Raw genomic sequence first — 20034 nt, 5'->3', positions numbered from 1 at the left:
TCTGAATTTCTTTCTACTGTTGAGAATCATTTAAGTATTATTTGAAGTGTATCTGATTAAAGTGAATGACTAACATTTATGCTGTGACTCTCAGTATGATATCTGCACTCCAGAAGTACTCATAGGTCAAATTTTCAGTGTTATGAAGTGCCTAACTTCTGTGGATTTCAATAGGAATTATTTGCTCAAAACCTTTTTTCTGTTTTCTTTATATAATAAATTTAGGGAAAAAAAAATTTAAAATGTTGTTTACATTCAAGTTTGTAGCAACTCACATGCTTTTCTACACATTTTGCCGTAAATGAAGAAATAAATTTGTAATATAGTTCTACATAAAGTAAATGAATTCAGATACTGAAGACAATAGCAGATAGAGCTTCATAAAAATAAAATAGAAAGATTATCATCCATGTAGATCAATTTTGCTTTATCTGAGCAGGTGTTGTGGATTGGGGTACTTCTACTCACAAGAAATACTATTGCAAAGGGTGTTTTGATTCCTAATGGACAAAGGGATTCTTTGCTGTTTGTAGCAGGCAGCGTATCCATTCTTTTCTATGGCAAATAGTGTTTCTTTAAAAATGCCATTTGTCTTTCACTAGCAACTCCTTCTCATCACAAAAAAAAAAAAAACCATCTGTCTAGTGTAAAAGGAAAAAAAAAATAGAAAAGAAGAAGCTGAAACAGATATAAGCAGAAAACACTCCTGAATATCCATAAAGAGCAACATTGGGTTAAAAGTGAGACGCTAACCTGCCATTTCCCCACCCCAAGAACAAATAAATATTATATATATATATATATAAACCACTGCTAATCCTTCACTTGATCCTTTTCTGCACTCTACAAGTCTGTCAGGTATCACACCTTGTGCTACTACTGTCTTTCTTTCCAAAAAGAGAGTTCTATGTATGACACATAACAGATAAATGTTATTATTGGGCAAAACAGGAGAAGGTGAAAGAAAGAACATAAACATATGCTCCAAAATGAGCATTTTTTCTGAAGTTGTGCAGTGAGAGGCCCTTGCATTTTACTACTCGCATTGCTCTTGAAAAATCCTAGAAAGAGTGACACATAGCTATGCAGGACAGCTTGGCAAAGACGTGTCAAACAGGAGACCTGCAATCCTTGCATCTAAATGCAACAAGGAAGTCATCAATTCTGCAGCTGGACGAGTTTTCCTGAAGCAATTGCATTCCCATTTCCACACACAGTCAAATCTGTCCTTTCTGACTGCCCTGCTAGTGCAGGAAGCTTGTATGCATGATAAAAATAAAAAAGATTTAGGCCACCATTAGAAGCATGAGGATTAATAACTTATAACTCCTGTAGATTAGTCAAGCGTGTTAACTATATTACCGTCACGGAGTTTTTAAAAGGGGAACAATGAGCCATAGAGATGGTCTGTTGTACTCAATTTGAAATGAGTAAATTGAGCAAACAGCTGAGAAACAAAAAAGAACTAGTGCGTTGACATAATACCACAGTACTAGAGCAGGTCAGCGATGCGTACATCAGCCAGACTCCAGATACTAGTTTCACTAGGCAAAAATAACATTGACGTCACTATGTGATTTAAGACTTCACAATCAAAAATAATAATAAAAAAATCAAGGTTTAGGGGGCTTTTCTTGACATACAGACAATGTTAACTATTAAAAAACCTTTTACAGAGAAGAACAATGGGGTTAAGGAAGAGCAACTTGATTTTATTTCATCAAGACACTGAGTTTATCCCTTACCCCACTCGTGTTACAAAATAAATGTGCCAAGTCAGACATGTCCTCTAAGACTGGTGTATCCTAACACACACAGAATGGCCCAATTTCCATACTGGGCCCCTTACAAATTTTACTGCCCCTGTATGAAAAGGTCCTTCTCACATGGGAAATAGGTATCACCAAGTGAATTGTAGCGCTCACAAGCTGCTCCCTCTGATGTTACCTGGAGGATCCAACTCCCAGCTGGGAGGTGTTGAAATGACCTCAGTAGCATCAAATAAAATTCCTGTTTTTTCTATTAGGACTGTGTCTTCAGATAATCATCTCTATAAAATGTTTTTTTTGTTTGTTTGTTTGTTTGTTTGTTTTTTCCCTGTAGCAAAGGGCAGAAACAACAAGTCAAATACAACAGTTCCTTAAGGAGTGTCAGGACTAATTTATTGGTTAGGGAGACCTCATGAGTATGTTCCCAAACCAGTGGGAGCTTCACAGTTTTTCCTCTCTAGCAAAGGAAAAGAGTAGCTGCACGCACCAGGAGTCAGGCTGCACACAGCTCCTGGCCTCAGCACAAGCTGTGCAGCAGACTGACACCACCATGCTAACCCCCTCCCTATCACTTTCCCTCTCTCTCACTCTTTGCCCGTAGATATTTTTAGATTTCACGGGTTAAAGCTCGCCTCTTCTCAGTGTTTCTACACACAGGGCCAGCACATACACACGCTGTAGATAGTACAACTCCAGCACAGGAGTCAGCCTACAAATTACCTTGTGCCACATCAAGGAACAAATTCCAGCTACTTACAACAAAATATTGCTGCCCTTTGAGAAGATGCACAATATGCTCAATCACAAGGAATTTCATCGCCTACAACTTTGACTAGGAGATTTTCAACAGAAAGAAAAAAGGGGGAAGAGCAACTTCCTCTTTTCACAAATTTCCTTCTAGTTTTCAAGATCTTGCTTTCTTTCAACACTTGCTTGAAGGCTGATTCCCATGCCGTCCGCCATAAATGCAACAGTGGCTCAGCAGACAGCTGCTGGGTCAGTTCCCAGCGCTGCTGTTAGCACTACAGCTGAAGGTACAGGTGGGGGCACAGGGGGGATTTATTCTGCCATTATAAGTCGCAACCAGCCCATTATCAAAGTAAAGGAGAAGACCTATGAAGAGCTTCACAAGAAGTGCCTGGAGAAAAACATTCTCTATGAAGATCCTGATTTCCCACCTAATGAGAGTTCCCTCTTCTACAGCCAGAAAATCCCCATCAAGTTTGAATGGAAAAGACCACGTGTAAGTAACACATTTGCTGATTACTTTTTGTTTTTTGTAAATTGTTCACCCTGAACATGCATTCTTTTTGCAGAAGGGGTTGGGGGAAAGTAAGCTGGAATTGTATTTGCTTAGAGCTCTCCTGGAAGATAACTAGCTAGGCTCTAGAAGCTCAGCAAATGTATATAGTCTGTATTTATGGCCAAAATACAATAAAAACAAAAAATAGAAGGAAGTATGCAGAAGTATGGAACTTAATTTTATTTTTACATGACCTGCTAGGAATTTTCTCATCTGAAAAAAAAATTGTCCTCATTGTTCTGCAACATACTCCTGGGTTTCCTGAGGCTTAGTGTTTCAACAGTACCTCATTTCACTAACAACTTGTCTTTCATATTCTGTTTTCCTAATATGTGAAAATAAAAAGACAGACAATACTCCAAAACATGTTTTTATTCAGTTGTTAGTTCTCCACATTGCTTAATAGACTTGGGAAGGTTGGTTAGCTTTCTATCTGCTTGCCAAGAGTATGGGTGTTGCAATCGCTATGAGGACAGACCCCTGCTTACAAACCCTCCTTCCTTTTAGTGTCTTGTGGCCATTCCTCAGCCAGCTGCCTTCTTTACCACACATGGAAGAATAATTCTTCACTTTATAACTGATTCCCTATCCTACTGCAGGGCTAGTTTTCCTCTTTCTCTGTCATTCCTGCTGGGCATCTGCTGTCCTCTAGCAAGCAAGGATGTCCCCTTGTCCCATGCCTGACAAGAACATGGTTCTGAGGAGCTTCCCTGGCTCCCTCAGAAGCCACACCTCTCCAACACTGAAATCTGTGCTTCAGGGAAAAGTTAGCAGAGAGAGATAATACCAATTACAGGAACATAAGTAAATAGCAAAAGACCAGGTGCTCTAGTGGGTGGCTGTTACACAATGAGAGGCAGGCCGTATGCTGCCCTCACGGCAGCATGAGGGACATCTGGATGCCCTGTGCATCTGCGCTGTCACATGGCAGGGTGCAGCTTCACGCCTTCATCATCATGGCAGCTGCATCAGCTCCTGGAAATGGGTATGAATGAGCTAAATGCAGCCACAATCAGTCATTTTAAAAGGGTGGGATTTCCCACACTTCTACAGGGAGAAATGCGGTAGGCAGTACAGTGGATGGGTACCAGCACCCTAGGGCAAACAGTCTGCAAGTGTGAATATGAAAGTATCAAAATGCAATGCACCATCACCTTTGACAAATATAAATGAGCATGTGCAGATCAAGCCTGTTTTTTTTTTTAGAGAGGTTCAGACTTCAGGACCTCTATCCCAAAGGTATTTCTTTAGGCCAGTTATTAACAATGAAGTTTTCTCATCCATACGTACTATTCACATAGCTACAACACATCTGAGACTGTATAAAACTCAAAATACAATCTAAATACCAAAACCAAAGCTATCTTTGTTTTTGCAACACAAGAGTCAGGCAAATGATGTATCCATGACACCAGTCACTGGTTGGAGCAGATGCAGGGGCTCCAGAGAGTAGAGGTCAAGGCCTGCTGAGTGCTGGCATGCTATGGGTCACAGAGCCAGTCGGTCCTGACCCCGACATGGGTGGCTGCCCTGCCTGGGGCCCACTGGGCCTTGGCTGTAGAGATGACTGTGCCTTCTGTTGCAAATGTGTTTGTTTTAAAGCCACCCTGTAATTCAGGTCATTGCTGTACCCAGCAGGTCCCCAAAGAGGGAAGAGCTGCATGTGATGCTTGCTTCTTTTACAATGGACCCATACCATGACTGTGAAATGAAATTTCTCTTGAGACCTGATGCAAGTGACCTATATATGCAGATCTCAGATTGACACAAGACTTTGCTTTATTGGACTTTGAAACTGAAGAATATGTATCATTGGCAGCAGGGCATGTCTGATAATGTTCCACACAGAAATAGACATAACAGGCATATTAAAGAACATCATAGACTCAAAACATTACATGTTTCATAATACCATAAAAATATGGACAACTTTTGTTCTTATCAAATTATAATGGCATTTTTTTTGGCAAATAAAGTGGCTAGTTTATAAACTGTAGTCTTATAAAATGGTAATTTGAAATTGGTTTGAAGTTCACATTGAATTTGAGAACATAATCTAAAAGAAAACAAAATACCAGACAGTTCATAAAGTCCCGAGAGAATATCCTAATACTAGCTTCGCTCTAAATCCTTTCCCTATAGCGTATCACATATGTCACTTACTTCCAGAAATAGTAAATAAGCAAGTCGTCCATGTGATATAAGATCTTGTTTGAAACAGAGAGCTGGGAAAGAAGTGATCTGTTCCTGACTGCCTCTGGCTTTGTGTCACCTTAGCCATGCTATGCAACCAATTTATATCCAACTTCTCTCCCAACAAAAAAGATTAATGTAGGAAAACGTAATATCCATGAAAGAGTGATGCTGGTAGCAAATGAGCATTATTTTCCATGACACGAATCCACGTGGGATTGTTGAATGAAAGCTTCTCCAGAAGTTCCAAGTATTTTTCAAGGAATCACAGTCAGTCTAAAGGGCACGTATCTGCCATTCATAAACACTGTAACCAAGCACTGGTAGCAGTGATGTTCCTCAGCTGAACAGCATGGCTGAGCTGAGGTCTCAGCATCACGTACTAACACAAGGAATGCCTGCTGCTGTTTCTGGGATTTGGGCATGACCCCACAGCAGGGACAAGATCCCCCTGGAGCTACCCCATGCTATCCTGCATCTGGCCCTGCTGGCTCTTCCCTTCACAGTCGGGGCTCCCCAGGGGCCAGCTCCTCTGCCACCGCCTCCCAAAGCAATTGGGCAGGGAGGTCACGAGGAACATCACTGTCAAAAGGACGGCTGCCACACAGGGCAGCTATGAAGCCTGCTGCGGGGGTGGCAAAGAGGTCTCTGTAATTCCATAGTGTGATGGCCATGCCACCATCTGAACGTGAAGAGAGAACCTCAAAAGCACAGCTTGGGCAAAAGCCAAGCAACAGCTGTGGCAGCCTTGTCCTGCTGCGCTGCAGGCCCTGTGCACGGAGGGAATCGGCCCTCCAGCCCAGAGCAACCAGAGGAGGCTTCAGTGCCTCATCTGACCAGGCTGCTGAGGGGTACAATATGGTTTATCAGCTGGTGGTGGTGTCAAGTGCATCTGGAACAGTCTGTTTAATGTTACATTGAACTAGATCACAGGGAAGCATAGGTTTCCTGCCATAAAATGAGATCACTAACAGCTCCTAGGTAGATGTCCTGCTTTCCTCTGGAAATTTCACGTGAGTTCTGGGAGATGAGGACACTGCTACCACAAAACAAGGACAGTGTTTAGTACCACCAAGGCAGGACTTTCAGATGAAGGGAACCCAACTCTGGAACTCTACAACCAGCTTGGTGTCCGACAAGGGTGGGCTCTGCCTTGAAGCCTGCAGTGCAGCCATGTCATGGCAAACAAGGTCTGGACCTTAAGGGGCCAAGGGAGAAGCAGCAGCCTACAAACTCTCTTTGGCCAAGAAGATGCTTCCTCTGCTTGATGGGATGGGTTTAGGCAATTTACTTAAAAAAACAGTCTATTACAAGCATTTTTAAAAGAAATAAACATCTTTTACTGCAACAGTATAATCTGACTGCAAGACTTTTCCTGACAAAGAAGATAAGGAAAATATAACAAAAGTCTGATGTCATTTTCAGTTGCATGCTGCCTCTGTGTTTTCCAGTGCTCTCTTCCAATTAGTACATAAGCGCTCTATCCAGAAAACAGCATGTACTATGGATGGTTTTTCCTTGAGTTCTGTCTCTGTTGCTCTAACACTCACTTTGGCTATTTGTAAAGAAACTACAATACAAACTGAATCAACACAACAGATATAAAAGGTCCATTGGACAGTACCCAAGGCAGTCTGAATCACATGATCAGAAGAGACTCTAGATGAATTGTTGCATCAGTGAAGTGCATCCTGTTGGAATTCTCTGTAGTAACTTGACCTCAGAGATGAGGAGCAACCTGTTGCTCAGCCAGGAGGACTGGAAGATCAGATGAATTAGCTACATCTTAAACACCAGGTTGTCTTGCTCTGCTGTTTCTCATCAGCCTTGGAAGACGTTGAAACCTTCCCCTGCAACCTTGGCTGTACTCAGCACAACTAGCACAGCTGGAGATGAAACAGAGTTAGACAATATTGAAAGTATATCCACAGTGTACTAAATGCATCTAGCCACCACGAAAAAAATGCAAGAAAAGCATTCCATAATTCCAAAGCCAGTCCATATGGCAAATGTATGATTCCCTTCTTAGTATTCCTTTACAGATCATCCTTCAAAGCAAATGAGCTCAAGATGTAATAAATTGCACTAAATAACAATCAATCAATGTACATTTAATCTTTGGAAACAATTAAGCATCATCTAGCTACTTTCATCTAAAATACAGCATGCTGAATTCCAGAGCTGGTTACTTTAGTAGTAGCAGGGTCAAAACGTAAACGCAGTAATGGTGGAGGGAAAAAAATCCCAAAGCCTGATATCTCCCAGCTAGTTTTCAAGACAGCAGCATGATAATGTGAGGAAGCTAGCGGGTGGAGAACAGCATGAAGTTATCTCAAACAGCTGCCTTGACAGAACTGGACCTCAGAACAGCTGACTGAGGCTTGAAATAACAGGACAATCCCTCCATTCCCTTCCGCAGGGAGAATAAGGCAATTGCTTCAGGAAGCCGGAAGAGATGGTCTCTATCTGGCTCTATGACTAATCCAAATAGTTACATCAAAACAACCCTGCTGAACACTGCAATGGAGCAAAAAGTGGGTCGAAGCCAAGTGAAGCTATTAGACCTGAAACATGAGTCTGGGAAAATCCAGGGCTACCCTGATGACATGGGAAAATGCTTCAGTACACAGAGGTAGCATCAGCCACCTGTACAGCCAATTTTTCCACTCACACAAGCAATTATCAGTTGTATTCTCATTCTGCCTCCCACTCCAGCCCTGTGATCTTCCAGCAAAATGGGTTCTTGCGCTTCGTCTTCTCCCCCATTTGCAGCTGCTCAGGAAACTAGTCCCCAGATTGTAATATCTTTCTTTTCTTACCCTCACAAGTGATGGTCCAAAAGTTAGTTGTCTTCCTTTTCTTCCCAAAACCAAGTATTTGAGTGTGAGAGATGGGATAAAGCAGAGACACTAGAGATTGTTTGTTTTTATTTCCCCCTGTAGGACAGATTATACCTACTTCTTTCCATGGCTTTCCAAACGCTGTGGGGGTTTTCATCCCATTTGATGTAATGAATATGGAAAAGGTTCTGTGCAAACACTGCAATAGTCCCACCTCCATTTGCTGGTATTTCTTACATAGTCCTTCCCTCTGCTGCCTGAAACCTGTGATATTCAGATTCCAAAATATTTCATTAGTGAAGCTCTACAGATGAAACTCTGAAAGAGATTTTCATATCCACAAACAGAAAAAACCATTATCCTAAAACAGCCTTTATTTCTGTGGAAAACAGGTATCCCAAGTCATGCTTTTTCTTCTCATCGATCTGCTTATATTTTACAGGAAATATGTGAGAATCCAAGATTTATTATTGGTGGAGCTAACAGAACAGATATCTGCCAAGGAGAATTAGGTATGAAATTGTTACTTCTTCCCTGCACTTTTTAGTCTGCATCAGAGTTTAGCTCTCACTTAATTTACTTTTGCTTCAAAGGTGACATTTTAAATTCTCTCAGTATAATACTACACATCTACTAATTCTTTCCCTATAGCAAAATGGTGATAGCTGCCTACTACCCGTCTAGGGAAGAACTTTGAGCAAACAACTCTGCTTTTCATCAACTAATATCATAACTGTGTTACAAAGGACCACCTGGCAAAATTTGGTCTTTCTCTCAAGAATAGAGGATGAACAAAATAAGTCAAGATTAGGATAAGAGATAAGGAGTTACTTGACTTGGATTAAAATATCATCAACTACCATTGTATTGTTTCAGATATTTAGTCTCGTTATTTTCCAACAGGAGCTTCTGGAGGTCTTCAGCTAAGTGTGTCTTGTAGTCAAGGACAACCTCTGTACTGAAGAACTTAAGCTCAGAAGCTCAAAGATACTTTGATATATAAAGCCACTACTTAGGTACAAGTGACACCTCTGCAACTGTTATCCATAGGGCGCTTACCTGCACTGCTTTGGAAAGTCATTCCTGTCTCAGCTTTTCCATGTCTTTCATGGTTTTATAACATCTCCCCTGACTGTCTTCCTAATATGACTTAATCTTTTAATTCTATTTAACAGGCGTATGTAGCCAATGGTGGCAACGAGCACTTCCACAGCATAAATAAATAAGAAGTGCTCAAGTACTGCAAAACACATTGAGAATAGCCCTTTAGTGAAAGGCCATGGCATGCTGGGTTAATGTATCACCCTGCCATGCAAGGGTTAATGTATCACTTTGCAGTACCTCAGCTTTTCTGTCTGATTCTAGCTGTTCTGTCCCTTAATTTTGTCTGCTGCTTCCTCTTGTTTACAGGTGACTGCTGGTTCCTGGCTGCCATTGCTTGTCTGACACTGAATAAAAAACTGCTCTGCAGAGTTATACCTCATGACCAGTCCTTTATACAAAACTATGCTGGCATCTTTCACTTTCAGGTGAGTCCCTTCATCTAGCAGTAAGCAGATGTAATTATATTCAGAGCTCAGCTCTTAGCACCCTGTTCCCTTTCCTTTCTCTGCTCTGTGAAAGCATGAGCAAGAGCAGGGAAGGAATAAGGATCAAATTCCCTCACCCCAACCTCTTCCAACAGGGCAGTCACAGAAGAGGAATTAGGGAGCATTAACCCACCAATGAAGCATGTGCAGATCAGCATGGCTTGTGTGTAAGGGAAAGCAACAGGTGCTCAGTCCTGTGTCGCTGCTCGGATGCAGTGCTACAGCCAGCACAAAGACACCGGTGGTTGGCAAGAGCATCTATTTTTAGACCCACAAACAGCTGGTCTCTGTCAAAAACAACTTCTTGAAGAACTTTTTTTTTTTTTTTTTTTTTTTTTCCAGAAAAGGTTGGCTGCTCTGCATATTCCCCATGGTTCTCTTAAGAGACTCCCTTAAGATGGGTGCGTTGCCCTAGGTGCTTCAGTACGGCTGCCTCCCTCCCCACGTCATTGCTTTTTGGTCCTGTAACAAAGGACCTGGCAGTATAGCTTCACCCCAGCCACGGACCCCTCCCCATGCTTGTCCGAAATCCAGGTGGCTGCAGGAGCACCAAGTAGATTTGAAAGACTTCAGACTCAGCATAAGCCAGAGCATTTTTTTCAGCCAGGGTCCCCCCTCTCTGCACAGAATGAACCCAGAGGTTTTTCTGTTTGCCTTCCTTCAGTTTTGGCGCTACGGAGACTGGGTGGATGTTGTCATCGATGACTGCCTACCCACATACAACAACCAGCTGGTCTTCACCAAGTCCTCCCAGCGCAATGAGTTCTGGAGTGCTCTCCTGGAAAAGGCCTACGCGAAGTAAGGACAACCTGCTGCCCCATGCCACACTCCCTGTGGTGGGGGAGGTCGTTACACTCATGTACAGGACTTGTCACATACACGTAGAGGGGCTCTGCACATACCACTGCATTTTGGCATAGTGGCTAGTGGATCAGAATTAGGGATGGGGTAAAGCATATTTTCAGGGTATTCATTCAGAAGCCTACATTTTATTTTCACATTTTTTTTTTGTTTATTTGCAGGTAGCAATTTTTAAAACTGTAAATTTAAGGGTTACCAAACAGATTCATTTAGTATCTGTATATATATTTATACATACACAGAGTAGATAAATATATTACATATAAGAGAAAAAATATATAGTATATACACGTGCATATCTTTATATCTTTATCTGTGTAAAAGACTCTTGCTATTCTTTTATCATTCCAAGACTCCACGGGTCCTACGAAGCTTTGAAAGGAGGCAACACCACAGAGGCCATGGAGGACTTTACTGGAGGAGTGACAGAGTTCTATGAGATAAAGGATGCTCCTAAAGATATCTATAAAATCATGAAACATGCCATTGCCAGAGGATCCCTCATGGCCAGCTCCATTGATGTGAGTCCATATAAACTTTGCAGATAATCCTTAAGATATGGCAAAAAATTTGTAATCAAATATATACCAACTTTTGGAACAGCTGGGTTTAGTCCACATAAGCAAACGTCCGTTTGTAGGAGATAGGGCAGTCTGCACTAAACACCTGTCATTGGAGAATGGCAAGCACCAAAAGGGAAGTGAACAGAAGCAGAAGAGGGAGGTGGGGAGAAGGGGTCCAATCAACAAAATCATCACACCCCTCTCAGTGACTTCACCTCAAGTAAAAGAGGTTAGAAAGAGGTGCTGCAACTTGGTTGAGATGCAAATCTTCATGTCAAAGATGCTAAGTGTCCAAATGCTTAGGAAGCTAATCCTTTGATTCCCAACATAGCCTTAGATCTTCTTTATTCACTGTGGTTGATTTAAAAGTGAAAGAAAAAAACAAACAAACAAAAAAAAACACTAGTTTTGATATGTAGCAATAAAAGCAGGAGAACAGCCAGTGATACCAACCACTGTGGATAAGTATGGACCATTTAAAAGAGATGAGAGAAGAAAATCTAGGCTTTTTTTTTTTTTTTTTTTTAAATAACAAACACTCCTCTTTCCTGCATTATTTCTCTTTGCTTTCCCTGCCTCCTCTTTCCACACTGAAATTTTCTCCTGTTCTCTCTCTCAGGATAACTTAGGCTTTTCCTATGGATCAGCTCCTCGAAGTGACATTGGCGAACTGATTGCTCGAATGGTGAAGAATCTAGAAAATGCACAGATGTCTCACCCCACTGTGGACTACCAGGGGACAGATGAAAGGCCAGCCTGGGTTTGTACATTTCTAGAAACAGTTAGTTTCACAGCACTTTTATTTACAAACAGAACAGTTAGAGAAACATATCACTTACAATTTTAAATCCTTATTTCACTTCACTGAGTTATCCCAACAGTAAAGATCTGTTCTTTTGAATGCTATTGGATGTACATGTTTAAGGACTTCAGTCCTTCCGAGTGTATCCATCACTGATACACCTGTGTAGAGGGCTTTGCTCATACTGAGGCAAAGGGCTGCTGACTTTTGGTACAGGCTTCTAATTTCCAGAGCTTACTTGTACAGTAGAAATGAAAGCAGAGTCATATAAAATACATCCAAGTTCCACATTTGTTATTATGTTAGTAACAGGAAACGATTAATATATTTTAGCAAGTCCCTCACTTATGGAGGATGTAAAGAGTGAGAGAATTAAAATATTAGGATGGAACGAGTTCCCAGAGTGCATGGGGGTGTGCGTGAAAGAAATTAAAAGCAAGCTCTGTATAGCTCTCACTCCAGGCACAGGAGCTCTTGGTGAACTTACTTTGAAGTAAAGCACTATGGAACACTACCCACAAATGGAGGGGAATCTGCTCTTGGGGTGGACTTGGAGTGAGCGAACACACAGACATCTGGAGAGCTCCTATTAGATTACTGCCTTTAAGATCCTAATTTTAAAAGCACAACAAGGAAAAGGAAAAAACGTCTAGTTTGATGTGTACTATGAAAAAAATGGTATGCTGAAGTTGCTGTGTATTTAGAAAAATAAAAGAGGTGTTGTTAAAAACACTAGAGAAAAACCCCAAATCTTCACTTAAAACTTAAAAGCTTCCAAATCTGTAAATGGACACATTACTGTCCCCTTCTCTCTATCAGACAGTTGTCATAACCTTGCCTTTTAGGGAGCTGTGTTTCAGTGACAGAAATCACTTCTCTCACTTTATCAAGAAAAAAAAAAAAAAGTATACTACATTTGTAAAACTTTTGATTGTGCAAACTCTTCTGCATTTGCAGAAGTAGCCATTTTTTCCGCTTCAGCCATCCATATTTAGTCTTCCTGAAAGACTGAAATGGTGTAATTCTTTGGGAAAGCTCACTATGGTCATCTTCTTTTGCACGCATGACTGTCAAATCACCCATGTTCTGAGGGGAATTTCCCCCTCGGTGACTGTCTAGTGATGGAAGGTTACAAAACTCTTTCTATAGTTGCTGTGCCAGCAACTGTTTTGCTGCTGGTTGTTATTCTCCTGAGCCATCACTAGAAAATATCGTGGCTCTTGATGGAAAGAGGCAGACATCAGAAGCACTCCAGAGAAGCAGATCAGGGTACCAGCAACAGAAAATAATATTTTTAAATAGAGAAGAGTGAAAGGGGTTCTGCTCAGTAATGAAGGTGACAACATGAGGAGAAATTAAGAAAAATGGAAATAGGAGGTAATAGATGTGAGGAGTATAGAATCTAGAGCAAGATAAAAGAAACAAGAGCAGAAAGGAAATAATGGAAAATAACTGTGACAGCCAGGAAATATTTGGATGAGATTCCTCCCTGTGTAACCTGAGAATGTAACTGTGTGACCTTACTAATTCTCCATTTCCAGCCCTGACTTTCTCATGTCCTCAGATGTATCAAAAAACAGATGGAAGATTTACTGGCAGGGCCTCACTGTCATTTCTCTGTGAGGGAACGAAGGAAGGGAAGTTTCACATGTGGTCCATGTACACTTAGTGTAGCTTTCCTTTACCACTCTTCTCAGTGATTTCTCCTGCAAGGGTACTGAACTATATAAACCTGCCACCCTGCTCTCAATTCTTTATCTCCCACATAAGTAGTATTTTCAGACTTCTAAATAAAAATACGTCAGTTACAGTAACAATTGATTACCAAGACATCAAATGTATTTATATCTGCTGAAGAAAGCTACACCCTTCCTATGTGCCAGCTGAAAAAGTTACAGTCACAGAGATTATGGAATAAAATGTACATCTCCAAAGGAGATATATATATATATTAATAGTATAATTTAGTAAAAACAGTGTGAAATAGTTTGTTTTTTTTAAACGTTGTGATAAGATCACAGCAGTATGTAAGGATGTGAAAGTATCCTAATGCTGAGCTGCTCTGAATTTTCCAGTTTAATCTGCAATAACCTTACTGAGCCATACAAGAACATACTGTTCCAGGCTGAACAGTCCTACTAATAGAAAATTTAATCATTTTGATTAAGTATGCTATATACTAGCATGTTCTGAATGGAAAAAAAAAAAAAAGCAAACTACACAAAGGGGAGAAGGTAAATCACAAAATGTCCTCTACAATGAATATTATTAACTTTTTCCTCTTTAAATTAATTCTTCACTCCTTTTTAATCAATAATATTAATTCTGTGGACACTAAGCTTGGTCACCTTGATAAACGGGAAAAAGGGAACAAGACAAAAAAATGACTTTGTCACCTGAACAGCGTCATCCTCCCTCCTGCAGCTGAGCTTCACGGGCCTTTCACATTTTTTTATCCTGTGTCTAACAGACCATAGTACCAATGCAGTATGAAACCCGGATGTCTTGTGGGCTGGTCAAAGGTCATGCCTACTCTGTCACGGCTGTGGAAGAGGTACGTACAGTCCCTTTCCTCCTACTGTGGGGACCTGTAGTCTGGAATGGCCTAGAGTCATGCACGCTAGCAAAGCTGTGGATGGGGGGCAAAACAAGAGGGGTGGGAGAGATGAATTATGAAAGAAAAATCTCAATTAAATAAAGAATAGCTTTGTGGAGGAACAAACCCAAGTTTTGGCTTTCTGGGTAAATGGGTGTTCCTCCATGTTCTGCATGGGCAAAAATGGCCACAGCTGGCCACCTCCTGCTCTTACAGTCTTCCTGCACTCACTGAAGTCAGGTCAGGCTGGGTGATGGCCTTGAAAGGCACCATCACTTGGGGAGCTGGTGTCAGTGATGTGACAGAACATTTCCTTTTTGAGCCTATTTCTCACAAAATAATTCAGATGATTTTTGTTGCCTTCTCTTTCAATTAGACAACATTTAAAGGGGAAAAAATACGTCTGGTAAGGTTGAGAAACCCCTGGGGACAGGTGGAATGGAATGGACCTTGGAGTGATAAGTGAGTAAGAAGTATCCAGCAGCTTCATTTGATTTGAAAAAAATAATAATAATAAAAAAGAAAAATAATGCAGCTTCATTTGCCCTTAGCTTGTGCATGGTCCTAGCATTTAACAATGAGGTATTTTAATGGTCTTTTTTGGCATTTTGAAGAACATCATATTTCAGTGCTTAGATAAGGCTGTAGAAAGCAAAGCATACTTAGAAAAGATGTTGAGAGAAGGGGATTTAACCAATGGGAAGCCAGTCTAATGATACATTTAATCTGTTTTTACTGTCTAGCAAGATGAGCAATGTTCATATTCAAAACAAGAATTTACAGAATTTACAGTAGAAGAATCTTTCAACTTACAGAAAAACTGGGTGAAGCAAGATGTCAGCACATGAGCACGTTTGGATTAAGCTTCTCATCGTGTTTTGCAAAAAGGAATTTCAGTAGCTACTCTGGCAGTGACAGTCTGCAAGGACTTTTGTCTTTACGCTAAATAAAATAATAAGAGCATATTATTATTAAGAGCATATATAAATAATAATAAGAGTAGATTTCTGAGAGCTGCTAGTAGGAAGTCTGAAGTGAAGGTGGAAAGGAGCAGAGCATTTCCTCAGTTTTAGCACGTAGAGAGGGTAGCATTGAGAACAAATGGTTGCAGAACTCACAAAGGAATTTTTTTTGTCAACGTAGAATGACAACACTTGACTTTCAACAGAGACTTACAGTAAAGAGCAGAAATTTTAGAGAAAATTGTGTATTGCGAAAATGTAATGTAGTTTGTTTATTCCTTTGAAGATCAGAAGAGTGGAACTTCATTAATGAAGCAGAGAAAATTCGTCTGCAGCACAAGATCGTGGAAGATGGGGAGTTCTGGTGAGAATATCAGTCAAAAAATGTCTTTCTCTAGACGTGCAACTATAGCAAAAATGAATCATACTGCACTACTTGAGTGTGTTAAAACAATTACAGTAATCTGTTTCCCTTCATATTCCAAAATAACCCCTGCTCTGCAATCTCCTCCATGTCCCACCAGGGTTTATTGAGTCCTACCAGCACAGTCCTTCTAGTTATCCCACACTTCACACGCTCTCCATCCCTCTTCCCATGCACCATCCTCTCATTTTAGTGTCCCCCAGCTTTGTGCTGTACCTGTGTTAATCAACCAACAAGTCAAATGCATTCGGAAATCACAGAGCTCCCATGTCAAACTTGCCCTAATGGGGGCAGTAATGTGGGTCACTCTCCATGACCTCTCCAGGAGCAGTATATCTTCCCTATAACCACCCACTGTATACATTCATTCAGATTCTTCTTCCCCTCAATTCCTCCAGGATATCTTTCGAAGATTTCATGAGGCATTTCACGAAACTTGAGATCTGTAACCTCACACCTGATACTCTGGAAGCTGATAAACTCCAGACCTGGACTGTGTCAGTCAATGAAGGGCGCTGGGTGAGAGGCTGCTCAGCTGGAGGCTGCCGCAATTATCCAGGTGAGCAGTGAGTCTTAAGAGATATCACCACTTTGACAGGGACTATATTACATCCCACAGACTACATCAGTGCTCAGCCACAGGAAATCTTTGATTCCTCAATGGATGAGCACAGCTATTTTCCATCTGGAAATCTTCTGTCACCATGTTTGTGACAGTACCTCATAAACCCAAGAAGGCAGGCCTGGCAAAGATAAATCATTGTTCAAATACTTTGCATTGCCTCAGGTAAGAGATACCAATTTCACTCTATCAGCTAGATTTCACTTGGGAAATCCACTGATAAATTCTGCCAGCTTTCAGTCCTTTGGATGTTTGTCAGATGCTACTTCTTCTTTTTAAATCTTTCTTATAACTACATAAAACTGAAAATACATGAAAATAAATAAAAACATTAACATATATAAATAAAAACCCATTTTTATCCTTTCCCTCAGGAACTACAGACAGGGAATATTAGAAGCTCTCTTTGGTCATAAGTATTGTTAGAAAACTGAAGCTTTACATGTTTGCTTTGGGTTGTTGGTGGCATTTCACAGATACATTTTGGACCAATCCCCAGTATCGTTTGAAGCTCCTGGAGGAAGATGACGATCCTGAGGATGAAGAGGTTATCTGCAGCTTCCTTGTTGCACTGATGCAGAAAAACAGGAGAAAAGAACGCAAGCTGGGAGCCAACCTGTACACCATTGGCTTTGCCATCTATGAGGTACAAACTCTAGACTTTGTTCTTAGCGTCAGGTCCCCAAATCTTGGTAGTGTGTTTACCAAGCGAGTCACTGAATTGTTCACCCTGACTACATGAATTGCAATTTTTACTTTGCAAGGAAACAAATGGAAAAGAATAAGGAAATTCAAGGCTTTATAATCATTTAGCCCACAGTAACCTCAGGGTTTACCCTCTCTCTAAGTAACATGCTTTTGAAGGCTTTTACAGTGACTTAAAGTCAGATTTTAACATATTTTTTCCCCATGTATACTTCAATCTCCTCTTCACCCATGCTGTAACTAAGAGCATTGGTAGAAATGTGTAAAAAGGGAAACATATCCAAGAAAAAGGTAGTGATCAACACCTGTCTCCCTAGTGACTTCAGGAAGAAGTCTATTTGCTCAGTTATATTTAGCTCAAATCTTAATGGATCTCATATGGATCCTAAGAAATCTGGAAAGGAAAATCAATTGCTTAGAATATTGCAAGAATAGAACTTGAAGCATTTTCATTACTGGCTGCATCCCCAGAAACCTATGGGAAAGCCCTTCTATATGATCTATAACCAAGTGGACTCACCTAATACCTCTGTTTCTTCTCTTTGTTTCTCTCTTAGGTGCCCAAAGAGGTATGAGCTGAATGGGGACTGACTGACATCTTGGTGTGTTCTCACAGCTTATGTTACTGTTGTGCCTGTCTGCAAGCAAGTAGGAAAATGTCTGGTCAAGTTTCTTTTTCAAGGATGTTACAGAAGTAAAATCATTAACCTTTCTGCTTTGAGTGTTTAGTAATATTTTGTGAGTCATTTTGAATTCCTTCTCACTCACACCCTGTTTACACCTGCACCTTTTACTCAGTCCTTCTTTTCTATTCTATGTGAGGCCTAGCTACAGCTTTCACAGCTGGTCGGTGAGCCTGAACTGCAGGAAACAGCATCAGCTAGCACTTAGACATTACACTCCAAGCAGAAGAGCCTTAAACCACTTCTGCTTCCTCCTGCGAATAATGCTAGCTGCCCTAGAGTTTGCTCTACAGTCTCAGAACTTGTTTGGAAAACGAATGGTATTTTCAGACACGGAAGAAATGCATTAAAAGTGCACTGATGGAGTTGTCCTGATCCTGCCAGTAGCTGAATCATTGGCATCACAAGTTCTGCAAATAAGCCCATGTGAAGGCTGTGTTACCTGAAAAATGTAAACTTGACAATGTAAATGGTGTGTTTGCAGACTTATTTTAAAGGTAGTTATTTCTGCAGAAGACAACTAGTATGTGTTTCTAGCCCACAATTCTTGACTTCATATTTGAATGAATACCTTTAATGAAGTATCTTTAGCAAAAAAAGCTCCTGCTGCTGAATTTGTTTTTCCTGTCCTGACCATGTGCTACCTGCATGAGAAGCCACCTGGTAAATGGGTAAGACAACATGCTAATCCCTTCGTTCTGCAGATGCATGGCACTAAGCACCACTTGCAAAAGGATTTTTTCCTCTACAATGCCTCCAAAGCTAGAAGTAAGACCTACATAAACATGCGAGAAATCTCTGAGCGCTTCCGGCTGCCTCCCAGCGAGTACGTTGTCATACCATCAACATATGAACCCCACCAGGAGGGAGAATTCATCCTGAGGGTTTTCTCAGAGAAAAGAAGTCTTTCAGAGTAAGTCGCAGATCTATTTATCTGCCTCTAAAGGTAGAGGTGAGCTTGTTAATCTGTTATTTTCCCAGTTTTAAACACCCTGCTCTTAACTTTCTTAACCCCATTAGAAACACCAAGCTGTGATCTCATTCCACAAGCTTACCTTATAGTTCAACAAGAACCCATTTAGAATTGTCTTTGGATAAGCTTGCTACTTGAAGGATATCCTTTGTAAACATACCCTCCACCATTTTTATAATGAAAACAAACAAGTTTGTTATTTACTGCTCTGTGTCATTAACAGAACACAGAAATAGGTAGTTATTCCTTTTACACCCTGCTCTTCAACTAGTTTTCCAGAGCTCAAACTGCAGCCAGTATCACTTCTTCTAGGCCATAAAGCCTCCGTTTTACTCCCAGCTGTTGATGTTCAGTGTTATGAAGGCCCTAAGAGGAATAAACCAGGCAGCAGTGCTCCTGGCAGCAGTATTTGGGATGTTCAGCTCAAACTGGGGAAGCTACATCCAGAGTCTGCTGCTGTAATGTCTGGAAGCCAACCTATACCACTGCTGTTTGGACAGTTCAAGTGGCTGCTTACTAACCAGATAAGGAAACAAACACTGTTTTGAACAGCCACTTTCCTGATTTAATTACGTTCTGCTTTCTTCTAGGGAGGTTGAAAACATGATTGAAGCAGACCGTCCATCAGTAAGTACTGTCCTGTGCCTCTTTTGTGTGAATGGAGGGGAAAGTGGGAAGGACTGTCACATTTAAGAAAACCTATAGCAGGAAACCATTTACAACCACATGACAGCTCCTTTAACATAAATTATCACATTTTCTCATCAAGATACTCCTATTAACACTTCACATTATATATGCTACTTTCTGATTCAGACAGTCCAAAATCTTTTCACCAGATTTGAAATCTGCCCCTGGCATGAAGGTGTAGCATACTAAACCTTGCCTTTGCCTCCATCATTTGAGAGTATTCAGGTACTGGGGGAGGCCTAGCTCTGTGTTCTGGGATTTTTTGGTTGGTTGGTTGGGAAATGGGCATCTCAACTAATAAAGAAAATAGTATCTTATTTTGAAGTACAAGCTTTCCAGAAAGGGATCCTAATGATACTGTGATTTGAACTATAATCCATGAGAAAGTAACTCTTTGGCCTGGGGTTTTACACATCTATATAGGAATAAATTAGAGCATTCAGTACATTTTGATTCGGG

General features: G+C 40.8%; 1 protein-coding gene and 1 long non-coding RNA gene across 3 annotated transcripts in view; one reads left to right on the top strand and one right to left on the bottom strand.

Moving 5' to 3' along the window:
• Positions 1 to 2385: 2385 nt before the first annotated feature.
• Positions 2386 to 20034, top strand: part of CAPN3 (calpain 3) — a 29726-nt gene continuing 12077 nt past the window's right edge. Inside the window, exons 1-14 of one of the 2 annotated variants that reach the window (XM_035328102.1) lie at positions 2386 to 3012; positions 8548 to 8617; positions 9516 to 9634; positions 10359 to 10492; positions 10908 to 11076; positions 11738 to 11878; positions 14391 to 14474; positions 14893 to 14978; positions 15765 to 15842; positions 16301 to 16461; positions 17001 to 17170; positions 17787 to 17798; positions 18617 to 18825; positions 19476 to 19512. In XM_035328102.1, the coding sequence (XP_035183993.1) occupies positions 2719 to 3012; positions 8548 to 8617; positions 9516 to 9634; positions 10359 to 10492; positions 10908 to 11076; positions 11738 to 11878; positions 14391 to 14474; positions 14893 to 14978; positions 15765 to 15842; positions 16301 to 16461; positions 17001 to 17170; positions 17787 to 17798; positions 18617 to 18825; positions 19476 to 19512 (1764 nt within the window). In that variant the 5' untranslated portion in view covers positions 2386 to 2718. The remainder of the gene's footprint in view (positions 3013 to 8547; positions 8618 to 9515; positions 9635 to 10358; positions 10493 to 10907; positions 11077 to 11737; positions 11879 to 14390; positions 14475 to 14892; positions 14979 to 15764; positions 15843 to 16300; positions 16462 to 17000; positions 17171 to 17786; positions 17799 to 18616; positions 18826 to 19475; positions 19513 to 20034) is intronic. The other variant, XM_035328101.1, reaches the window with a different exon arrangement.
• LOC118168046 overlaps positions 10721 to 20034 on the bottom strand; it is a 16330-nt gene continuing 7016 nt past the window's right edge. The window contains exons 2-3 of the long non-coding RNA XR_004751336.1: positions 11314 to 11319; positions 10721 to 10732 (exon numbers count right to left, since the gene is read on the bottom strand). This is a non-coding gene — a long non-coding RNA (uncharacterized LOC118168046). The remainder of the gene's footprint in view (positions 10733 to 11313; positions 11320 to 20034) is intronic.

This window comes from Oxyura jamaicensis, chromosome 5 (genome assembly GCF_011077185.1).
Source record: "Oxyura jamaicensis isolate SHBP4307 breed ruddy duck chromosome 5, BPBGC_Ojam_1.0, whole genome shotgun sequence".
NCBI classification, from domain to species: Eukaryota; Metazoa; Chordata; class Aves; order Anseriformes; family Anatidae; genus Oxyura; species Oxyura jamaicensis.
Note: the sequence above shows the minus strand (reverse complement) of the source record. Positions and strands in the feature narration are given on the sequence as shown.